Raw genomic sequence first — 22,466 nt, 5'->3', positions numbered from 1 at the left:
GAGTGGAACACGACTCCTTCACCGTGGATGGAATACGACGCTTGAGAACTCCGCCTCAACTGCCCCCCTCTAGGTTTTCCCCGCCGTGCCCAAGGCTTTTGGTCACCTCTGCACAAATTTAATAAGACTGAGCGCTCAGAACCGGGAAAGCCAACCGCGGATCCGTCTCGTTCCCCTGCCCGCCAGTGAAAAGCAGTCCGCCTCCGGCGCGGGTGCTCTGCATCCTGCAGTCGGCTCTTGGCCGACACACACCTGCCCGGCCGTCCTCTCGCCAGGCCCGCCGGTGCCCTCAGCTCGGCCCGCCCCCTCCGCCCTCCCGGGCCTCGGCCTCTCCCCGCCTCCCGCCCGCGGACCTCGCCGCCCCGCCTCGGGCTCCGCCGCGGCCGCCGGGGGTGCGGGCCCGCCCCAGAAGGCCGCCCATTGGCCGTGCGCGCCATCCTTCACCCGGCACATTCCGCCGCCCGCAGGCTTGCGGGGAAACTTCCTTATTATTGTGACGCCGAAATTGGAGAAACCCTGAGCCGGGTCGGTGGAGCCGTCACCGTCGGAATCCCGCGCGGCGGTTCAGCGGCCGCCGAGGTGCGCGGGGCGCGGGGGCCGGGTTCCAGGAAGGAGGGCACCGCGGAGCCGCGCCGCGGCACGGCGGTCCGCGCGCGGCTCTCGGAGGGGCGGCTGCCGCTGCGGCTGCGGGGCGCCTCCCGCGACAGCCCGGGGCAGGGCGCGCGCGGAGGTCTGGGCGCGGCGCCTGCAGTGCCTGCGGGGCGCGGGCGCGCGGGGGCCTCGCGCGCGCCTCCCCGGCGTCCTCGGGGCGCTCCCTGTGACCTACAGAGCCCTAGCGCCCGGGGAGGCCGGAAGCCGCTCCAGAGACTGGAGCGCCCCTCACCCCGACTCGGCTGCCTGCGGACGGGGAGGAACTGCGACGCCGAAAGTCAAAAAGAGGATCCTCCCCTTCCTCCCCGCCCGCCCCTATTTAAATTCCGGGGCTTCGGCGACACCGCTGCGGCGAGGGGCGCAGACTCTGCCCCGCGCAGTGGGAGCTGCCGAGGCCTGTGCGCTTGGGGGAACCCCGGCGGCCGCGAGGAGTTGGCGCTGGGGACATGGGGGGCTCGGCGGCCGCGGTGACAGCGCCACCCACCTGACCGAGGCGGGGCTCGGTTTGCCTGTCCGGAGTCCGCCTCCTGGGCGGAGCCGGGGCGAGGGTGTGTGCGGACACGTGTGTGTGCGTGTGTGTGTGTGGACACGTAAGTGCGCGGACGGGCGCGGGGGTGTCAGGAACTGGGGCGTGCGGGGGCAGGTGGCGCTTTGAGTCATCTGCGAATGTGTGGAGTGGGCGCACCGGGCAGCCGACCGAGACTAGCCTGTGTAACCTGAAACAGACGAGCCGGGGAGGGCTGTAGAGACCGCACCTAAAGCAGCTGTGCACTGATTCGGGGTATGCGCCCCGGGCTCCGGGATATGTGTATTTGAACTTTGCTTTTGGTGTATCAGCGTTTCTGGTTGTTTTGTGATTCCGTTTTACTTTAGCTTTTTAATTAGCCCCATCTGGAAGTACCTTAAGTTCAGAGCTAAGCCTTCCAGGATTTTGCTTTTGCATTCATTACGCACGGAATGCTTTAGGAAAGACGGTTCAAGCGCTCTCTTCCATTTTTGTGTCTCCTGACTCTTTCCACAAATAGGAGGCTATTTCTAGAACATTTCATCTGATGATTTGATAACATCGAGTGAGCTGCTTTTTTAACTCCAGACTGAGGAGAAAGAAAAGTGAAATAAAATGAGGATTAACACCCTTTTTAAACGCAGTGACTCTGGAGAGAGATGCTGTCTTGTTTTAGTAGCAGATTACTGTGTAGCTCTCCCTTTTCCTACTTTCCTTTACCCTGGGGGGTAAGGGGGTGGCATTATAAACCAGGAAAGAGGAGTAGTGTACTTAACGCCCTTTTAAAGCAAAACCGATGAATTACACATCGTTGACCGCGTGGAGGCTAGGAACCTTCTGGAGAAAGGATGCAGGAATCAAGGAGGAAGACTTGAAATCTCTTTGGCAGAACTCCTCCCTTGGCATGAAAAAAAAGAAACACAGTTGGTTAGCAGGCAGTTTTACTTTTCCAGTTAGTAGTTGGGATTTTATTTTTGAAAAAAGAAACAGAGATTCCAAAATGTTCCAAATGGTGTGGTTGGAGCCATTGGTTAAAGCATTTCATTCCGAGTAACAGATTTAAATTTCTTAAGATTTGCATAATAATTTAAAACTTAAAAAAAATACATAATGAGAGTTGTACCACTACTGGAGACACAAGATAGTTTTGCTGCAATAGAAGTAATAGTCCCCGAATTGAAAGGCAGCTTCTTACATAGAAAGAAAATTATGATGCTAGTATCTTAGAATCATGCAGTACTGTACTTTTCTTTTGAGAGACTTAAGGTGCCTGTTAGATAGTCCCATCTTGTTTTGCATGAAAGAGGATGCGGTGATGAGAAGGAAGGAAAGTCGAGAAAGACATCAAAACGGCTGTAGCAAAATAAGCTATAATGTGTGTGGTACATGGAAAAATGGAGGAAAAAAGTGAATTACTTTTCAAAAATGCATCTTTTTAAACCTAAACGGGAGGTTTTAAAATAACTTTATTTTTACATCTACTACAAACGCTAGGAATTTTTAAAGGTGCGTCTCTAAGTTCACTTTTAGCATCATGCTGTAACCAACTGAGCTGACTGTCCAGTTGACTGTAACTTCACGTTTAGAGGTGACATCTTCATAGTTGGTCAGTGGTTATCTTATTGGTGTTTAACTAAACTCCAGTCCTGAGATACAATGTTGGGGGAATATTCAAGCTTGCATAATTTAAAGATATTCTTATTTTCAGAAGTTTGCTTTTCATTTTGTTTTCAATAACATGAAAGCACTTTGTAGCATTCTGTATTAATGTTAATTGTTTTTTCTTTAACTTGCAGATCTGCAGTGTGAGGTGGAACCATTCTGGCTTAAGTACAGATGCCAAGTGTGTGTGACCTGTGGTGAGTTACTTAATTTCTCTGAACCTCAGGTTCCTCATCTTGTACTTGGGAATAATATCTAACTCACAGAAGAGATAAGAAGATTAAACAGGATAATCTACGTAAAGGGCTCGGATTAGTATAGCTGCCTAGAGAGGGACCTTAACAAATCCTTACTGATTTCTTTCACTGTGACGGAGTGAAGAGAACAAAGTGAGCCCAGGAAGTAGGAGACCTAGTTTCTGGTCTTGGATTCAACCAGTTACTTCTCAGAGGACCAAAGTTAACTTCAGCTGCCATTAAAATGAGGTTAGGAATGTCAGTCTCTTGCCTGGAGGTTGGATCAAATGGATTTTTAAGGTCTCTTTAATAAGATGACCCCTTTGATGATATAACTCTGCCCCCTTTAGACATTTACCACATTTAGAAACAGCACTTGCTGGTGTCAGGGGCGTGTGTTTCTGTGTGTGAGCCAGTAAGTGAACTAGACTCACTGTAAGTTCCGGTGAATGTGGAGGAAAGCCTGGCTAACTCTGTTGAGGTGGCCTCACGCATCCCTCCTGTCTCTGGCTTACACAGGTTGGTTGTAGCTGTAGTTACCCACGAACATCGCCAGTGATTCAGCTAATGTGAGCTCACTTACTATGTGCAACGTTCTTCTTTTAACATTTGTTTTTAAAATTGGAGAAGGAGTATAGCTTGGCTTTGTTTTATTTAAGTGGTGGTATAACATCATGTTTAAGAGCGTGGACTTTGGAGTCTGGGAGATGAGATTTGAATCCTGCCTTTGCCACTTAAACTAAGTAAGTTTCCACCACAGCTAGTACTTATTTACGTGCTCTTGGTCAAGTGACTTAACTTTGCTAAGTCTTGAGGTTATAGTAAAGGGCAAATTAAATAATCTATGTAAGGTTTTTAGCACAGATTCAGACACACGGTAGGCTTGCAGTAATAGTAACTATTACTTTTTCTTCATTCAACAAGTATCGGTTGAGCCCTCCCTTGTGCCAGACACTAGTCTAGTCTCTAGGGGTAGAGAAATGAGCAAAGAGGCTCAGTCCTTCCTTCATGGAGCTTCCGTTCCTCGATGCTAGCATTGAGAAACACCATTATTTAATGACAGCTTGGATCGTAGAAGGCATTCTGCTTTCAGATCCGCTAAAATGTGGTGAGGGGAGAGCACACTGAGAATGGAGGAAATACACTGTTGTTTTTTTGTTACTGCTTAGGGAATGTGTATCTAACGGAACCGGGCAAACAAAACTGTTAACAACTTTAGATGGTGGGAGATCTGGTTTTCTCAGATTCGGGTTCAGTTTTCTAGGCACTTACGAAGCACCTGCGGCGCTCCTTTGTTATGCTGGGGACGGGAGATACACAGATGAGTAAAACCTGGTTCCCTACATGGAGAAGCTCTCAGTCTGCTCATGGATGGGGAATTGGTGGGTAAGATGCAAGAAGCAGTGATCTTACCTCAATAGTACTTTTCGTTCTTTAAAAGACTGTGAAGTGTCTGAAAGCATAAAACAGTATGTGTAATACATGTTCTCCAAACAACAATAAAAGGACAGAAGCGGAACATCAGCCACGCTACTGAAGCTCCCTTTGTGCTCCTTCCAGAAGGTCCCCTTCCTTGTCACATATACACAGGTCTCTCTCAGTCTTTGTATTGATCATTTTTTTGCTTTTCTTTCGTAGCTTTAGCACCACTAATGTTTTTATCTCCAAATACTTGTTCTACTTGTGTTTGGACTTTGTAAAGATGCATCGCGTTCTGAATTCTTCTGTGAGTTTTTCCCCTCCTCAACGCCATTATTCAGATTTAGCTGCACGGATGTTTGTGGATGGAAGTCATTGCTCTTCCACTGCTGTACAGCATTCTGTTTTACGTATGTGTTGCAGCTCATCCGTTTCCTTACAGATGGACGCTTGGGTTGTCTTTGTTCTGTATATTTCAGATAATCCTGAAATGAATGTTCTCGTGCATATACCTTGGGGCATATATTCCTGAGTTTCTTGCTGCATTGTACAGTAGGATAGCCACGAGCTATGTGTGACTACTGATATTAAAATAATTAAAATGAAATGAAATGAAAATGTCAGTTCCTCAGTCACATTAAGCACCTTTCAGGTGCCCAGGAGACACCTGTCGCTTGTGACCACCACACTGGACAGTACAGACATGGAACATTTCCATCACAGAGTTCTCAGTTTCCAGGTTTTACTCATCTCTGTATCTCCAGGGCTCAGCAGATCGAAGGAGCACTGTAGATACTTGATAAGCTGGACCGTGCTGGTCGTGTACCTAGGAATGGAATTACTGTGCCGTGGGGTATTTACAGCTTCATCTTCACTAGAACTCATGCCCACTTGTTTTCCAAAGTGGTTCTGCCAACTTACACTCCCACCAGCTGCGGGTCAGAGTCCTGGTTGCTCTATATCCTTGACTCGGCACCGCCAGACTTTTTAATTCTTGCCAGTCTGGTCAGGTGTCTTTTTCTGAAGGCAGACGGAGCCTTATGCAGACAATGGAAAGATCATTCTTCTAGTTGTACAAAGCCCAACACCAGGTAGGAAAGAAGACCCCACCTGTGCAGGGATCATCAGGGGAGGGGTAGGAATGTTTCCTGTGTTGGCTAAAAGGGTCAGAGGACCAAAGTCCAGCTGAAGGGAAAGAGAGAAACCAGCAAGGAGTGGATTCACACTGTTGAAAACTTCTCTCTGCCTTGTGTGCCGTTTCCGCCTGTGGTAGTAAACTTCGGGCAATAAAGTATGTCATGAGAATACATCTTCTTTGTTACTGGAGTTAATTCTGCATTGGAGTTTTGGCTCCAGATTTATTCAAAGCTTGGATTTGGGGAGTGCCTGCGCAGCACTGAAGCCTGGGACATTCTCTTTCCCTGCTGTTGGAAAAGACCCTCCCTTCCCCGTACACCATGTAGGTAAAGGCTTCTGAGCTTATGTGAAACAAAGCTTATCCCTATCGTAAATGAGATTAGAAGTCCTGCCTGAGCGTTAGTTAGGTTTTAGTGACTTTCAGAGAAATAAGAATCAGTTGTTAGGCTGATGTTTGCACAGTCTGATTAGTAAGACAAAGTTTAGGAATTGCAGCTTGTGTTTTAGCATTCAGCTCTCTAGGACTGATAAAAGGAGATTTATCTACCCCCCCTCCCCGCTTGGCCTCCCCAGAATTGAAAAGGAAATACATACAAAACACTTTGTCCTTGCAACCTCGACTTTCCTACGTGTGAGTTATGCCAGCCAGGGTAGCGCCGCCTTGCCCTAGCGCACATCTGGCGGAACAGCAGACGCTAAGCACAGGAAGGAGGGAGTCACACCCCAGCCCGCTGGGGAGCTTCCCTGCGTGCTGAGGACCCAGAGCAGAGTCCTGCACCTAGAGCAGGTGCTGCAGCTGTGGACAGCGACCGGCCACCTGCACTGAGTGCCGGGCCCCCGTGCTAAGCGCTTGTTACTCACATCCTGTCACTGGTCCTCAACAGCCCTGTTGCTCTTCTTGCCACTTTAGGGACAGGAACCAGGCTTCGAGTGTTTAAATATCTTCCCCAAGGTTTCACAGCTAGCACGTGGTCACTCTGGGGCTTGAACTTTGGTCCTTTTGACCCTTAAGCCCTGCTAACATTATCCTGAGTCTTTTACCAAAAATAGATGAGGAGAAGGGCTGGGAAAAGTACGAGATGTGACATGGAGGGAAGGAACGGAAGGTCCATCTTTCTTCTTTTTGTTTTGCGATGGGGAGATAAGAGGCAGGAAATGGAGGGGCCGGACTGGAGTGGCCCAGGACAGCCAAGGTGGCGGGTGCGGGTGCTGAGCCGGTGTGTCGTCCTGTATTCTTCTGTGGCACCTTTTATCATTGTGTGTTTTGAAGGGAAGTGAAAGATTCTACTCCTCTAGAAGCAAGGGAGAGATGATGAGTGAGGAAAAGTGGGTGAGAGGACCCAGGAGATCCAGATGCCCAGTGATGAAGAACATTGCCAGAGACAGACCTTAAAATTCACGGACACCAACAGCTCCTAGGTTCGGGGGTTCCACCAGAGTGTACTTGAAGTGAAAGCTGAATTAATATCTGACTTCTCTTCAACGCACTGAACTTCTCTCCTGAAAGCTAGACGCTTTGGGTGCCTTCTTCTCTACTTTTGGCAGGGTGCCGTGAGGAGCTAGACCATATCTCCAGTTAGGGTTAATAATTCTTTGATAGGAATACATCTTCTCTGTGGTTGCTATTTAGTGACCTCTGAATAAATAGTTTTGTTTTTTTTTTTAACACCTTTATTGGAGTATAATTGCTTTACAATGGTGTGTTAGTTTCTGCTTTATAACAAAGTGAATCAGTTATACATATGTTCCCATATCTCTTCCCTCTTGCGTCTCCCTCGCACCCTCCCTATCCCACCCCTCTAGGTGGTCACAAAGCACCGAGCTGATCTCCCTGTGCTATGCGGCTGCTTCCCACTAGCTATCTATTTTACTGTTTGGTAGTGCATATAAGTCCATGCCACTCTCTTACTTCGTCCCAGCTTACCCTTCCCCCTCCCCGTGTTCTCAAGTCCGTTCTCTATGTCTGCGTCTTTTGAATAAGTAGTTTTCATTTGACTACTTGAAGATTGCATGACTGTAATTCATGTGGGCAGGATTTTAACAATAGCCCTATTTATCTCTTTTCATAAACGGTTTCTACTAGTCAGTCAGGGATGAGGCCATACCTCAGGCTGCTTACCCAGGCTTGCAGTTGGCCAGAGCATCAGAGTTCAGCTGACGCTCAAGGCCTGAATCATGTTAAACAGACTTATAAGAAACTGATAGATCCAGGATGCCAAATTAACAACGAGAAGTAGAAATGCCAAGAAGGCTGGGATGCTGGACAGCTGGGCACAGTATTCTTTCCCCGTAGTAGTATCTGCCTTGGAAACCAAGTTATTTAAGATTGCGTATTAATCATGGAATCTAAGCAGTGCAAGTGGCTGGGTAAACGTAATGATGAACGTTATGGAGTCTGATCTCCCCATCTCCATTATTGGGTAATAATTACTTAGCAGATCAGATAGTCAGCTTGACTGGTTATGGTACCCTTTCTCTCTGGACAGAGCTGGAGGTATTGGGAAGTTCTGACTGGCTGTCCATTTCCTAGACTCCTTACTGTGTAGCACACTAGTCAAGAGCACATTCTCTGGGCTTAAATCCTAGCTCTGCCACTGCCTCGTTGTGTGATTCAGTCAAGTCACTTCAGCACTTTCTGTCTCACTTTCTTTTTCTTCATTCTCTTTTCTTTTTGTCTTCACTTTCTTCATCTACAAATTTGAGTTGATAAGAGCCGTACCTACCTCGTAGAAAATTAAATGATTTAGTATCTGTGAACCACGTAGAAAAGTGCACTCAGTATAAGCTCAAATGAAGCCTTACCTGCTGTTGTTATCAATAGTGTAATGTTAATATTATCAGGTAGGAGTTTTTTTTAAATTTCGAGTGACAAATCCAATTCAGACATTCCTTCTTAAGCAGACAAAGAAGGGACTTCTTAGACTGCATAGAGGTGATTCTTATTTTTCGTGGTAGTTAAGTTCTATGAAGTTGCTGAGGACACCACATTAATAAAGACTGAGCCATTGCTCCTGGGGAAACACAGGGTTAGTTAGGTTCCTGCTAAGAGCCTCTGGTCAACAGATGAATACGTAACCTTGTTTCATATATGTTTAAGTGTGTTTCTGGGGGGAAATCTCCTGGTGGTCCAGTGGTTAGGACTCTGTGCTTTCACTGCCCGGGTTCGATCCGTGGTCAGGGAACTAAGATCCTACGAGCCTTGTGGTGGAGCCAAAAGAAAAAAAAAAAATCTAGAAAAAAGTGTGTTTCTTTTTAGACACCTTATTTGATGTCTATTTCTTACAAATGATTAACTCTATACAGTATTTCTTTATCATGAAACACTAGTCAGGAAGAGTTTTTTTTTAACATTTTCCTGACCCTGGGTAACGTGACAGCAAGTTTCTTTGGCTTTCAGCCTCACAGCAGTGCTGTCTACTACACGCTACAATCAGGCATCATTTCATGAATCTCCAGATATTCAGTGGCTTTTCTGTCTCTTCTGTAGCTTCATTATGCACTATAGATGTTACTTTAGCACTTTCCAGAGCGGCCACATGTACTGATCCATGAATTTCCTCTTTTTTGCATTAGCATTGAACTCACAGCCAGCCGCACTGGAACTCACGCATGAACGCAGCTCATCTATCACAGGTACTTTCTCTGTGCGGCATATCACAGCCCTCGTGTCCTTAGGAACACTAGACAGTGCTTCAGCCCTATGCTTGGGGGGCATTTTAAACAGCAAAATCACCAACAGAACAATATAAAAGTATGAGAACTGTGGCACCAAGCAGAGTCAAAAAGATCACTTGCTTACAGCGTGAGAGTTGAGACAAGAGCGTAGAGCATCATCCTGTTTGACTTCAGCTGGGAACGTGCACAGAGAGTGGCTCAAATTTTTCACCTCTCTGCACATGTCTGGGAATGACTGCAAAAAGGCTCCGAGTATTGACTTTGAGGTTACAAGTAAATATCGGTGAGTAGGCAATTCACAAGTATGGAATTCATGAGTAATGAAACACAACTGTACTCAGGAAGAGTGACGGTCAGGGTGCTGGCCCTAGGCAAGAGGAGATCCAAGGCTCAGTCAGCATCAGTGGGACTCTCTCTGTCTCCTGTCTTTGAACCTTTCTGGCTGGTAGCTTCCCAATGTCCTACAGGTATCCTCTGTGTGACAGGGAAGGGAGCTTCCAGCAGCTACAGTTACCTTCAGAGGCAAGAGGCAGTCTTCCATCAGAGCTCCATGGGACTTAATGGGGGAGGACTCTGGCCCAGTTGGGAGTGTGAACCTCTCCCTGCACCAATCCCAGTGGCTTAGGGGTGGCCTTCTCTGACTGGCTTGGCCAGGGTCACGCTCACCTTTGTGCAGGAGGGCGTAGGGTTTGTTACCAGATAAAGAGGGACTTGAGGAGAGAGATTAGACAAAAGGGCAGTCCTTAACACCTTTGAGGAATTTATTTTAAACTAACCTTCATTCTTCAGAAAGGTCATACCACATTGGGTTGCAGCTTTCTCTTACATTAAGTGCATTTCAGTCGTGGCCCTTTTTAATTGATGAATGTGTTCCATTGTATTTTATTGATGAGTAGTGTCCATGTTGATGGACATTTGGGTTGTTGCCATTTTTGTTTAGTACGAATAAAGCTGGTGTCAGCATTGTTTGTAGACCTTTGCGTATGTAAACATACAATCAGAGCTTCTTTTATTTTTTTTAAAAGAAATACTTTGTCCTATCTAAAGTGAGGCTTTGATTGTGTCCCAAAGGCCTTTTTTTTTTTTAAAATAAATTATTTATTTTTGGCTGCATTGGGTCTTCGTTGCTGCGCACGGGTTTTCTCTAGTTGCGGCGAGTGGGGGCTACTCTTCGTTGCGGTGCAAGGGCTCCTCGTTGCAGTGGCTTCTCTTGTTGTGGAGCACGGGTTCTAGGCGCATTGGCTTCAGTAGTTGTGGCATGTGGGCTCAGTAGTTGTGGCTCGCGGGCTCTAGAGCACAGGCTCAGTAGTTGTGGCTCGTGTGCTCAGTAGTTGTGGCTCGTGGGCTCTAGAGCGCAGGCTCAGTAGTTGTGGCTCGCGGGCTCTAGAGCACAGGCTCAGTAGTTGTGGCTCGTGGGCTCAGTAGTTGTGGCTCGCAGGCTCTAGAGCTCAGGCTCAGTAGTTGTGGCGCACAGGCTTAGTTGCTCCGCAGCATGTGGGATCTTCCCGGACCAGGGCTCGAACCCGTGTCCCCTGCATTGGCAGGCGGATTCTTAACCACTGTGCCACCAGGGAAGTCCAGCTCTTAATGCCATATTTTTAGACACATTGTATTTGTCTGGTTAAGAGGATGGCTTAATGCCTCAGCTGCCTAATCTCATCCTTTATCTCTTAATTCTGACTACTTTCACTCTCTGAGGGCACCTTTATTTTCAAGTTTCTAAGACCTCTTGTGTTGTATACTGACTACATCACTCCATACGTTTCTTTGGTGTGTGCTCTTGCTCTAGTAGGTGATGTATGGATCTGCTTGGGTGGCCGTGTAGCCCAGTGGATAAGAGCATGCACATTGGCTTCAGGCCTAGACTCGTAGCCTGGTTGTGTGCCTTCCAGCTCTGTGACCTTGAGCATGCTTCTTAATCTCTCTGAGCCTTGCTTTATCTGAAAATGAGGCTAACAATAGTGCTTAGGGTACAGAGTTGTTAGGATGAAATGAAACAATGATACAAAATGCTTATTAGTACAGTGACTGCGGTATAGTAAGCACTATGGTGTTTATGTAATTATTGGTAGGAGAGATAAGACAAACTCATGAAACATTAAAAATGAAGAAAGTAATTAGTACAAATACAGCAGCTGAGCAAATTGGGGAAATTAAATTATGACTAGACTGTGATCTTGCTGCTCTTTTTAAATGTCTGTTGTTCCCCGCCCCCCCAGCCCCATCCCTAGTTTGCATCTTATCTCTCCTCCCTTCCTTCCCATGATTGCATTTAATAATCAGAATAACATTTTTTTTCATGTTCTTTATTGGAGTATAAATGCTTTACAATGTTGTGTCAGTTTCTGCTGTACAACAAAGTGAATCAGCTATACATATACATATATCCCCATATCCCCTCCCTCTTCCATCTCCCCCCCACCCTCCCTATCCCACCCCTCTAGGTGGTCACAAAGCACTGAGCAGATGTAATGTAATGTAATGTAAAATAGATAGCTGCTTCCCACTAGCTATCTATTTTACATTTGGTAGTGTGTATATGTCCATGCCACTCTCTCACTTCATTGCAGCTTACCCTTCCCACCCTGCGCCCTCAAGTCCGGTCTCTACATCTGTGTTTTTATTCCTGCCCCGCCATTAGGTTCATCGGTACTGCTTTTTAACATTCCATATGTGTGCATTAACATATGGTATTTTTTGTTCTCCCTCTGACTTCACTCTGTATGACAGATTCTAGGTCCATCCACCTCATTACAAATAACTCAGTTTTGTTCCTTTTTACGGCTGAGTAGTATTCCATTGTATATATGTGCCACATCTTCTTTATGCATTCATCTGTCGATGGACACTTAGGTTGCTTCCATGTCCTGCCTATTGTAAATAGTGCTGCAATGAACATTGTGGTGCATGTATCTGTTCAAATTATCATTTTCTCAGGGTATATGCCCAGTAGTGGGATTGCTGGGTCATATGGTAGTTCTAGTTTTAGTTGTTGTTTGTACGAAAAGGAAGCATGAATTCTTAAATGGTGGTGAAACTTTGGGGTAGTCAGCTGTCATCAGTCAGCCAGAGGTTGACTGAGCACCTGCTAAATCAGAGAGGTATGTGTCGTGCTGTGGTCTCTGCCTGAGGCCATTAGAATTTGGCTGAGATGTTAAGTTATAAGAGACAGAGGAAGTTTCCAGTCAAGGCCGTATAGTAGATGTGTCAGAGAGATGCAGGCTGACTGGGGCTGGCATGGTCCCTAGAGGCTCTCAGGTAGGAACTGAAGCTTGACCCAGATCCTGAAGGATGTGTAAGAGGGAATGGCAGAGAAGATAGCATTTTTTTTCCCGTTTCTAATTTTTGTTTTGAGTAGTGAATTACTACTATGCAAGTTAACAATTGGCTACCTAAAGGAGTGAGTTAGTTCAAAATTAGTTAGTTTAAAAAAACCCAAAACCAGAAAACTCAAAGGAAAGGTGCAACAAGAGAGGACAAGCTGAAGTCATGAGGGTAGTTTCAAAACAGGTATTGACATCATGGTTTGCAGACATTGTTTCAGCAAGGCTCCTGGACTCAGTTCTTCATCAGTGATCTGAAAGCCACATTCTGTCTGTGTTCACTGTTCCTTTACACAAAATTTATTTAGACGTTTTTTTTTTGCGGTACGCGGGCCTCTCACTGTCGTGGCCTCTCCCGTTGCGGAGCACAGGCTCCGGACGCGCAGGCTCAGCGGCCATGGCTCACGGGCCCAGCCGCTCCACAGCATGTGGGATCTTCCCGGACCGGGGCACGAACCCGTGTCCCCTGCATCGGCAGGCGGACTCTCAACCACTGCGCCACCAGGGAAGCCCTCTTTAGACATTTTTTAAAACTCTTACTAAAACAAAAAAATAGCATTATTATTATAACTACCTTCAGCAATATTAATATGTTTTATTTTGAGATGCAAAGTATCTGAAGAATATTAAGGGGGGGCTTCTTTAAAATTGATTACGTTTATTCCTTAAAGTGATTTTTTTTTTCTGATTCCCCCGCACCTTTTTTTTTTTTCTTACAAAGCTCTCTTCTAGGCTACATGACTCCCTGAAGGACAAGAACGATGTTATGTTGGGGATATTGGTCTCTGGGCCAACCTGGGATGAGCACTAACCTGCAAGGGATTGTGGCCGAGCCACAGGTGTGTGGATTTGTATCCGACAGAAGCGTCAAGGAAGTGGCCTGCGGAGGAAGCCACTCCGTGTTCCTGCTGGAGGATGGGGAAGTTTACACGTGCGGTTTGAACACCAAGGGGCAGCTGGGCCACGAGAGGGAAGGAAACAAGCCAGGTGAGTGCACCTAGGCAGCCTCGATGACGGGCGAGGCTGGCCGAAGGTTTCCTCACCAAGTGTTGACCTTTCAGGGAGGCTCTCCTTTTGGTGAGAAATGATGAGGTAGGGTCTTAAATTGGAACTGTGTAGTATTTTTCACGCTAGCATGTGCCGTTTTCTTTGTCACTTGCTGTCTCTTTTGTTCAGTCCAAATCACATCAAGAGGCCCAAGCTTCATGGAAAAACAGCCTTGCTGGGTTTTGTCTAGAGAATTTTATTCTTTTGTGTTCTTTTAGGAAAGTCAGTTTGGCATTAGGGTGAGCTTTTTTTTTTTTTTCCCCCTGTGCCTGCCTCCCTCTTTTCTCATAGTTATTCTCTCCCATAGCATGTATCAGTATTCACTTGTAATCATTAATCTTTATGTTGACCCTTGGATAAAGGGCTGCAGGGCTGGTCTTAAGGCTAAATTGTGAAGTATGTGAAGCAGGATTTGTGGGCTCCTGGCCCATTCTTTGCCTCCTGGTTCCCTCATTAGAGCCTCCTTGAGAAGCCACCGCCCCAGGCCTGCCCACCTGGAGCAGTGCCCAGTGTTCTAGCCAGGGGCTCCTAAGCTGTGGGCCCTGGACTCTGCGGAGTTCTAGGAAGGGGTCTGTAGCACGGGCCACACGTGTATGTACACCTTTCTGTGTACAACGCACCTCATACTACGTGTTTTCAAATGTAAGTAGATCCTGTTGTTCACTGAAATAAAAATGCAGTTCACAGGGCCATCAGTTCATTAATTGAGTTAGTAAATCCTAACCATTATGTGTTTAACCGATGAATATAATACAAAATTAAAATAAACAGCTGTTACGGAAGTGGCAGGAAGGTTTTTGACTTTAAAAAGTATTTTTCATATTGGAAAAAACCGCGGTCCTTTTTCGCCTCCTGTAAAACCTCACTTGTGTCTTGCGTGGCGCGCCTACGCACGCCCTGTTCCCCAGCTGAGAGCAGCATCCCACAGCTGATGCCTGCAGGGGGGTTGATGGCAGGTCCCAGCCCAAGGTGTGCTCCTGTCTGGGGGGAATGTCTACATTCAAGGCCCACTTTAAGAGACCCGTAAGGCCCGCTTTACACCGGTGATCCTGGAGGACTTGTACCCACCCTGGCCAGCCTTTGAAGGGAATGTTTTGGGGACCAGGAGATCTTTGTGGTAACGCCTGCTGAGACACCACGGTGGGGGGGGACTCTGGAGCCAGACACACCTGGTGGAGGAGGCGTTACCTCCCCTCTGACTCTGTATTTCCAAACCTCAGCTCCTTTCCTGGAAAAGGTGACTCCCTGCTGTTCTGTAGTTCTTGAAGAAGGAGATTCAGATGGTAAAGAGGTCTCCCTGAAGGCCGCTGTCCTCCCACCCTCCTGTCTGTTTTCTCCGTGACCCTGCCTTCTGTCAGGCCGCCTCTGGGTGGGGCCAGCCGCCCAGAGGTGCCTCAGGGCTCACCTTGGTCCTAAGACCTGGGGCCAGAGGATGGGACCTGGGATGGCAGGTGAAAAAGGAAGCCGAAGCCCTTGCAGGCCAGCGATAGCAGAGATGTGCAGATGGCAGCGTGGTGAATACGCCTGAGTGCCATCTGCCATCCTTCCAGCCGACCCTCCTGCCAGAGTGCCTGGCGCCGGGTGGGCGGTCAGCCTGCATCTGCCCACAGTTGCTCCCTCCCGGGAGGCAGGGCCGAGTGATGGCGAGCGACTCCAGCCAGCGATGTTCCAAGAAGGCTCTCGGGCTCGACCACGCAGTCCAGCCGGTGCTTGCAATTGAAATTTGGAATGAGCCAGGCTCTAGTGTAAATTGCAGCGGAGTCCAGAAATTTCTGTCGCTGGTTAAGCTTGCCTGTTAATTACAAACGGCGTAGCAGCTGCGGAATAGTGCCTCATTGAATGGAAAGATTCTGCGGGAGGGAGCCTCCCTCTTTTGAATTTTCTCATTGGTAGGTGCGTTCTAAATCTGGGTGCCAGTTGGGTTTAGTTTTAATGAGTGGGAAGAAGAGAGTGAGCTTGTTTTCTATGTGTGTTTATTGAGAGCTGTGACCTGGGGAGCTGCTAGGCACGGAGGGGACGTCAGTGACAGAGGGGCCCTGTTTCGGGCAGCCTGTAATGGCTGGGCCCACAGGAATGCCATCCCCGAGTAACCCCTGTGGTCTTGGGGGAGCGAGCTTGAGAAAAGGCCACCACCCCAGAGAGCATGCTTCCGGGGGCAGTGGGCAGGTCTGCCATTGCAAGACAACAACATTGCCCAGACCAAAGGATTTAGCAGTAGGAAGGATTAAAAAGGGTGAGGCGGGGAAGGAAAGGTGGGAGAAGGTGGTCATGTAGGGGATGCGCAAGGACAGAGCTCTTCGCTTGGAACGTGTGCCTTGAGTCTGTCCTGCCGATGGTGAAGTGTCCCTTTCTACACTCGGTCTCTAGCTGGCAAAGTTGCACGGTACCTGAGTTCATTTTGGGGGGAATTCTGTAGGTGCCATGGAGCGGTGGTATAAAGCCCTTGGCGACGATCTTAAAGGATTTCTGTTTTTCCTCCGTGAGCATGTCTCATAGTTTCCTATTGCGTTTGCTGCTTCTGAGGCTACTGTGCTTTCCTTGTACGCGGATTTCTCTCCTTCTTAGCACTGCCCTTGTGTGACCAACGTCGCGTGTGTCTCTGTGTGGCATGGGAGCATGTTTCCAGGACACCTCGGGCACTGAAACTCCTGGTTACGCAGGCCCAGATGTTCCCCGTGTGCCAGCAGCCGCCGGTTTTAGCTTAGGTGTGTCCGTGACTCATTCCTTTGTGCTTTGGCCAAACGTGGAGAGGTCTGTGACCCTTAGAAGCATTTTTTTATTGTATTTATTTATTATTTTTGGCTGCATTGGGTCTTTGTTGCTGCGCGCGGGCTTTCTCTAGTTGTGGCGAGCGGGGGCTACTCTTCGTTGCGGTGCACGGGCTTCTCATCGCGGTGGCTTCTCTTGTTGCGGAGCACGGGCTCTAGGTGCACGGGCTTCAGTAGTTGTGGCACGTGGGCTCAGTAGTTGTGGCTCGCGGGCTGTAGAGTGCAGGCTCAGTAGTTGTGGTGCACGGGCTTAGTTGCTCCGCGGCATGTGGGATCTTCCTGGACCAGAGCTCGAACCCGTGTACCCTGCATTGGCAGGCGGATTCTTAACCACTGCATCATCAGGGAAGCCCCCTAGAAGCATTTTTTATCGGCAGGATATCAAAGCCCTGTCTAAACTCAGTGTCCAGCTTTTTCAATAGGTGTTGGGTTATTACTGTCATGCATACCCCTCTCCCATTTTTCTCCTTCATTCTCTCCCTCACACTGTGATATCAACCTTATCTCCTCCCCCAAATCAGGGATAGTTTCCGTGCTTAGGACAATGTAGGAGGATTAACTAATTTCCTCATGTTTTTGCCCATGAAGTCATCTCATAATTTCCTAAAACATACAGTTTCAAGAGCTGCATTACAGGAAGACGTGTGTGCCTCTTGGTTTTTTTTAAATAAAGCAAGCAAACAAAACATGAGTTTTTTTCTAAATATTTTTTTAAATAAGTGATTAATCTATAACTGAACATTAAGTAAGTCTTGAAATATTTTATTAAATTAAAATAGGAACTAGTGGTCCATAGAAAAAAATTCAAACAACTTAACCTCAGTTTATCGTGCTTCTCTTATTCCCGCCCATCCACATCGTCAACACAACTCTTCTTGTGAAGGGACCCTTCTCCTTTTCCCATCCATACTCTGATTTCCCATATTGGGATTTCAGCTTAAGCTAATCCTTATGTTATCAGGAGGGTCTGAATTTATGTAAACCTCTAACCTTTCTTCCTGTCTTGAGGAGGCAGGAACTGTGGTAGATGCAATTATTTAGGTTAGCCTATGTTAAATTTTAAAAATTCTGGGGACTTCCCTGGTGGCACAGTGGTTAAGAATCCCAACTCAGCCAAAATAAATAAGTAAATAAAAATTCTGCCTAGACATCCCAGGAAACCTTTCCACGGCAACCCCCGAGAGTAACAGTTTATAAACAGACTAACATTTCTGTGCAGCTCTATTCGATTCACACCTGTGATTGGTTCCTTTTGCCTCCTCCTGAGTTAGTTTCTCTCTTTCTTGTAGGTAATTTAATCCAATTCACATTCACATTTTGTATTCAGTCTAAGTATTTCCGTAATGCCCATCACCATATGTAACAGCTCTCCTGCTGTTTGATAAATGAGGTTTATAAAGCAGAACGTCTCAGGAGCCTCAGTCCCCAGAGCTGTGGTTGCTGGTAACGCTGGTAGAAGTAACACTTTCAAGCAGCTTATCAGGTTGCTCTAGGGCATCTGAAGGACGCCATAACTCTGTTACGTTAATCGGTTTTTGCCGAAAAGCAAACTAACTGAGCTGAAAGGAAACAGAAGAAATCCGGTAATGACTTCCTAACATTGCAATGCGTGCTTCCATGGGCATAACTCTGATATAAAAGGCAGAAGGTACCATAGCAGATATTCAGATCTCAACACTGCGCTTGTTAGGGGCCCATCTCTTCCGCGGTAGGAATTGCGGGTGGGGGAGGGCTTACATAAATTCATCATCGCTCTGATGATGAGAATGGTAGTCATCAAACCCCGTGGAGGTGTTGACGGCTTTGACGGCTGAGGGGACAGCTTTCTGGTCCAGAGGCCTAGGGATCAGGGGCAAATGTCATTTAATAATTTTGTTTTTCTGGTGTGGTTGATCAACAGTTAACTTTTTTCTGTCTGTAGTACTCAGCCTGCTTTCCTTAAAGACATTTGAATGTCTTATAAAATATATACTTATTTATGAGCATATTCTTCAGTGTGAGAGGTTATTTGTGCTTTAAAAATTTGCAGTGGACTTTTAAGTAATTAGCACAGTGGTTTGCGCCGTGATACAAGAGGCTCCGTTCATTTGCTAATTGTAAAAGTGGTTAACGATAGATATTGCAAGCTCTCTTCCTGTCCATGTGCTTACCATTTTTAAGCTGATTAATCCTCGTGATAGTTCTGTAAAGTAGGTCAGTAGAATTATCCCAGGTGTATGTAAAGGAGAAGAGGAAAGAGAGTTGAGTTTGAGTTTTGGTTGGGTACTGACAGCTTGGTTTTAATAATCCGGGAATTTTGTCCATGGATATCTTTTCAACTTCAGACTGATTGGGAAGGCCAATAGAATTTTATTTTCAAGGTGTTTTTCTTGTTTATATTCAATTTCCACTCAGTCCTTATAAAAGAAACAAAGATACAAACTTGGCCACCAAGAAGCTTGCATTCTTTAATTTACTGGTTAAATACCACATATGATCCAGGTGCTTTGATTAAAGGTACGGAGAAACAGTGCCCTTTCATCTTAGATGACTGTCATTTTGTTTTATGCTCTTTTGAGTACCACAGAATCTGGGGAAAAGAGCACATGATAATTCACATCTCAGGCGGATACCTTTTGCCTCGCAACTTACCTCATGTTCTTTGTTCCTTTATTTCCTTGAATTACTTACTTCTCAATCAGTCATTCAGTCAGCAGATATTTACGGAGTGATTAGACTACTAGGTTCCCCATTTGTTCTAGATACTGTCAGGACAAAACACCTTTAGTGCAGAGCTGCCCTTTGGGAGGTTATAGGCCAGGTGGGAATAAGGTGTGTTCCTGTGAAGTTTACATAACGCAGTTCACCTTGTGCCGAGCAAGAGATAAAGGTCCTAAGCGTGTCAAAATAAGAGTTGTGGTGGAGAGTTAGGTCTAAGTCAGGTCACCAACAGTGAGTGCTGAATTCTGATTTCTAAGAAATGTCATCTTTTCCACCACACGCATAGAAAGTTCAGGTTTATCTTAGGTTGGTTTGTTCAGGGGTCGCTTTGGTGATGGGGTCAGTCTCTAGGGAGGTTCCATGATTTTAGTAAGTCCACCCTTGAATTTTTGTGTTGTGACAATGATTTCATTGTCTGGCCGGTTTGATGAACTCTTGTCTAGCTTGGTGATCTGTGATCTTGACAGATCAAGGATAAGTGAAATGTTTCTGAATTTATCAATGTGGATGGAGTTTATCTAGTCAGCTGATACTTCACAGTGATTCAAGAGCTACCAGAATCTTCGTCTTCCTGAGTAAATGCCCTTTAATAGCATGTAATGCTGAAATCTGTGGTAACTCTCCAACAGATACTGTCCCATACCCTTACAGATTTTAAATCATTTTTTCTCTCATTATTCAGACATGTTTGGCAATTTCTATTATATACAATTATTAAATAACTCAGAGCAATTGAAATCGTTATTGTGAATGATTTTAATTTAGAGTGTTAGCTAATTATGCAGGCAGTATAATGAATGAGAACATGGACTCTGGAACCAGACTTAATGGGTTAGAATCCTGGCTCTGCCACTCCCTGGCTGCGTGACTCTGGGAAGGTTGCTTAACCTCTGTGTGTCTCAGTTTCCTTAGTTGTAACATGTGGATACTGTTAATAATATCTATCTATTAGGGTTGTTGTGAGGATTTAGTAAGTTGTATATCAGGTGTTTGGAATAATGCTGGCCCAGAGTATCAATAAGAACTCAATTAGTGCTAGGTATTATTACTGCTTATAATAGTAATTTGTCTTAACACCTTCCATTACAATTTTTTGATCCTCCTATTCCAGAATATAAACAAATAATAAATTCATTAAGTCTATATTATATTTATACATATATAAATAATTGTGTTAATCATTTTTATAGGTTCCCTTAACACTGTAGGGTCTGATGAATGGTATATACATCCAGGGGAGGGAAATGACGTAGGCTAGGGGCGTTAAGAGAGACTGCACACATTATGCTTATTTTTATATTTTGAGTTTTAAAGGACAGTCTTTTCTTTCTTTTCCATTTTTTGGGTCCTTTACTGGTCCCGAGAAAAGTACCTCACATATATTAGGAGCTCTGTAAAAGCTGCTTACCCACATAGGGACATCTCTGCACCGTGATTAAGATTGCCCCCAGCATTCCTGTCCAAATCTGCAAAGACAGGGGAAGCAAATGAAGCCACTGTGGGTATTTTCGCACAGCAGGGGCTACTTCGTGATGCTCCTGGAGGACTCGAAGTGGTTTGGCAACACATGGCCAGGCGATTTGATCTCACCACAGGTTCAGAAAGTAGGCTGCAATCCACTGATGCCGAGCCCAGCTGCATTTTGTAGGCAGTTACTTTAGGTTTCCAGTAAGCTTTGATGGGGGTGGGCCTTCGGACGGGATTATACATGACCTGAAAGAAGGTAAGTGGTTTGCTCTCTGCATTCTGCAATGGCCTAAGAAGAGATTACTCTGGAGTCTGAACCTGTCTGATCCCTGTTTTTTTTTTTTTTTTAAATGGGCCTGTGCCATCATCAGAAAATGTACAAACAGTAAATGCAGGAGAGGGTGTGGGGAGAAGGGAATGTCCTGCACTGCTGCTGGGCATGTGAACTGATCCAGCCGCTATGGAGAACAGTATGGAGGGTCCTCAAAAAACTACAATAGAACTACCATACGACCCAGCAATCCCACTACTGGGCATATACCCTGAGAAAGCCATAATTCAAAAAGAGTCATGTACCACAATGTTCATTGCAGCTCTATTTACAATAGCCAGGACATGGAAGCAATCTTAGTGTTCGTCGAAAGATGAATGGTTAAGGAAGATGTGGCACATATATACAATGGAATATTACTCAGCCATAAAAAGAAACGAAATTGAGTTATTTGTAGTGAGGTGGATGGACCCAGAGTCTGTCATACAGAGTGAAGTAAGTCAAAGAGAAAAACAAATACCGTATGCTAACACATATATATGGAATCTAAAAAAAAAAAGGGTTATGAAGAACCTAGGGACAGGACAGGAATAAAGACGCAGATGTAGAGAATGGACTTGAGGACATGGGGAGGGGGAAGGGTAAGCTGGGACGAAGTGAGAGAGTGGCATGGACATATATACACTACCAAACGTAAAATAGATAGCTAGTGGGAAGCAGCTGCATAGCACAGGGAGATCAGCTCGGTGCTTTGTGACCACCTAGAGGGGTGGGATAGGGAGGGTGGGAGGGAGATGCAAGAGGGAGGTGATATGGGAACATATGTATATGTATAGCTGACTCACTTTGTTATAAAGCAGAAACCAACACACCATTGTAAAGCGATTATACTCCAATAAAGGTGTTAAAAAATACAATGGGCCTGTAACAGGATGCTTTCAGTTGCAAGTAACAGAATACTAAACTAAATGTGGCATGAACAATGAGTAAAATTTCTGATCTCACATAAAAAGCCCATAGAGAGGTATTTCTAGGATTGGTTAAACCAAAAGGCACACTGACACCATCAAGCACCCAGGTGCTTCCCACCTTTCTATTCTGCCATCTTTAGTTTGTTGACTTTCTTACTTGGGCTTGTCCCCTCGTGGTCACCAGGTGACTGCCACAGCTCCAGGCATCACATCCTCACACAGCTGTGTTCAAAAGCAGACAGGAAGGGTAGTGTCTTGTGTCACCTTTCACAATGGGGAAACTCTCAGGAACCCCCTTGCATACGTCTTCTTTAGTCTCATTGGCCAGGCCTGGGTTACATGCCTACCCTAGACCACTCACTGGCGTGCCTGATAAGTGAAATAAGAATCATCTGATTAGCACAGTCAGGGCTTACTTATCTCCTAGGCCTGGGGCGGGGCCCAGCAGCCTTGTGAGTTCTGGTGCAAGGAAGAAGGGGATGATGGCTGACGGGTAAGCAACGCGTAGCATCTCGTTTCATATTGTGTGCGAGCGAATGCCTTTGAGTCGTGGAGTCTACATCTTGCTCCATGTTAGGATCTCTAGTTCCTTTTAGGAACTCAGCACCTTCACGTCTGCTTTTAGAAAAAAACT

The 22,466-nt window shown here is 46.1% G+C and overlaps 1 protein-coding gene across 16 annotated transcripts in view; it reads left to right on the top strand.

Annotated features, from left to right (window-relative positions):
- Window positions 1-362: 362 nt before the first annotated feature.
- The window catches only part of HERC3 (HECT and RLD domain containing E3 ubiquitin protein ligase 3), a 142,016-nt gene continuing 119,912 nt past the window's right edge, over window positions 363-22,466 (top strand). For 3 of the 16 annotated variants that reach the window (XR_002174624.3, XM_033857391.2, XM_019926397.3), the window contains exons 1-4: window positions 387-579; window positions 2,953-3,015; window positions 9,184-9,243; window positions 13,330-13,595. Coding sequence is in view for 11 of the 16 variants with exons in the window: in XM_033857391.2 (XP_033713282.1) it covers window positions 13,370-13,595 (226 nt within the window). In the remaining 5 variants the exon portion in view is untranslated. Of the gene's footprint in view, window positions 580-1,069; window positions 1,242-1,288; window positions 1,433-2,952; window positions 3,016-9,183; window positions 9,244-13,329; window positions 13,596-22,466 lie in introns of those variants that run through there. The other 13 variants (XM_033857394.2, XR_004526776.2, XM_073805592.1 and 10 more) reach the window with 13 other exon arrangements.

This window comes from Tursiops truncatus, chromosome 5 (genome assembly GCF_011762595.2).
Source record: "Tursiops truncatus isolate mTurTru1 chromosome 5, mTurTru1.mat.Y, whole genome shotgun sequence".
NCBI lineage: Eukaryota > Metazoa > Chordata > Mammalia > Artiodactyla > Delphinidae > Tursiops > Tursiops truncatus.
The sequence above is the reverse complement of the archived record's forward strand: the minus strand, read 5'-3'. Positions and strand labels throughout refer to the sequence as shown.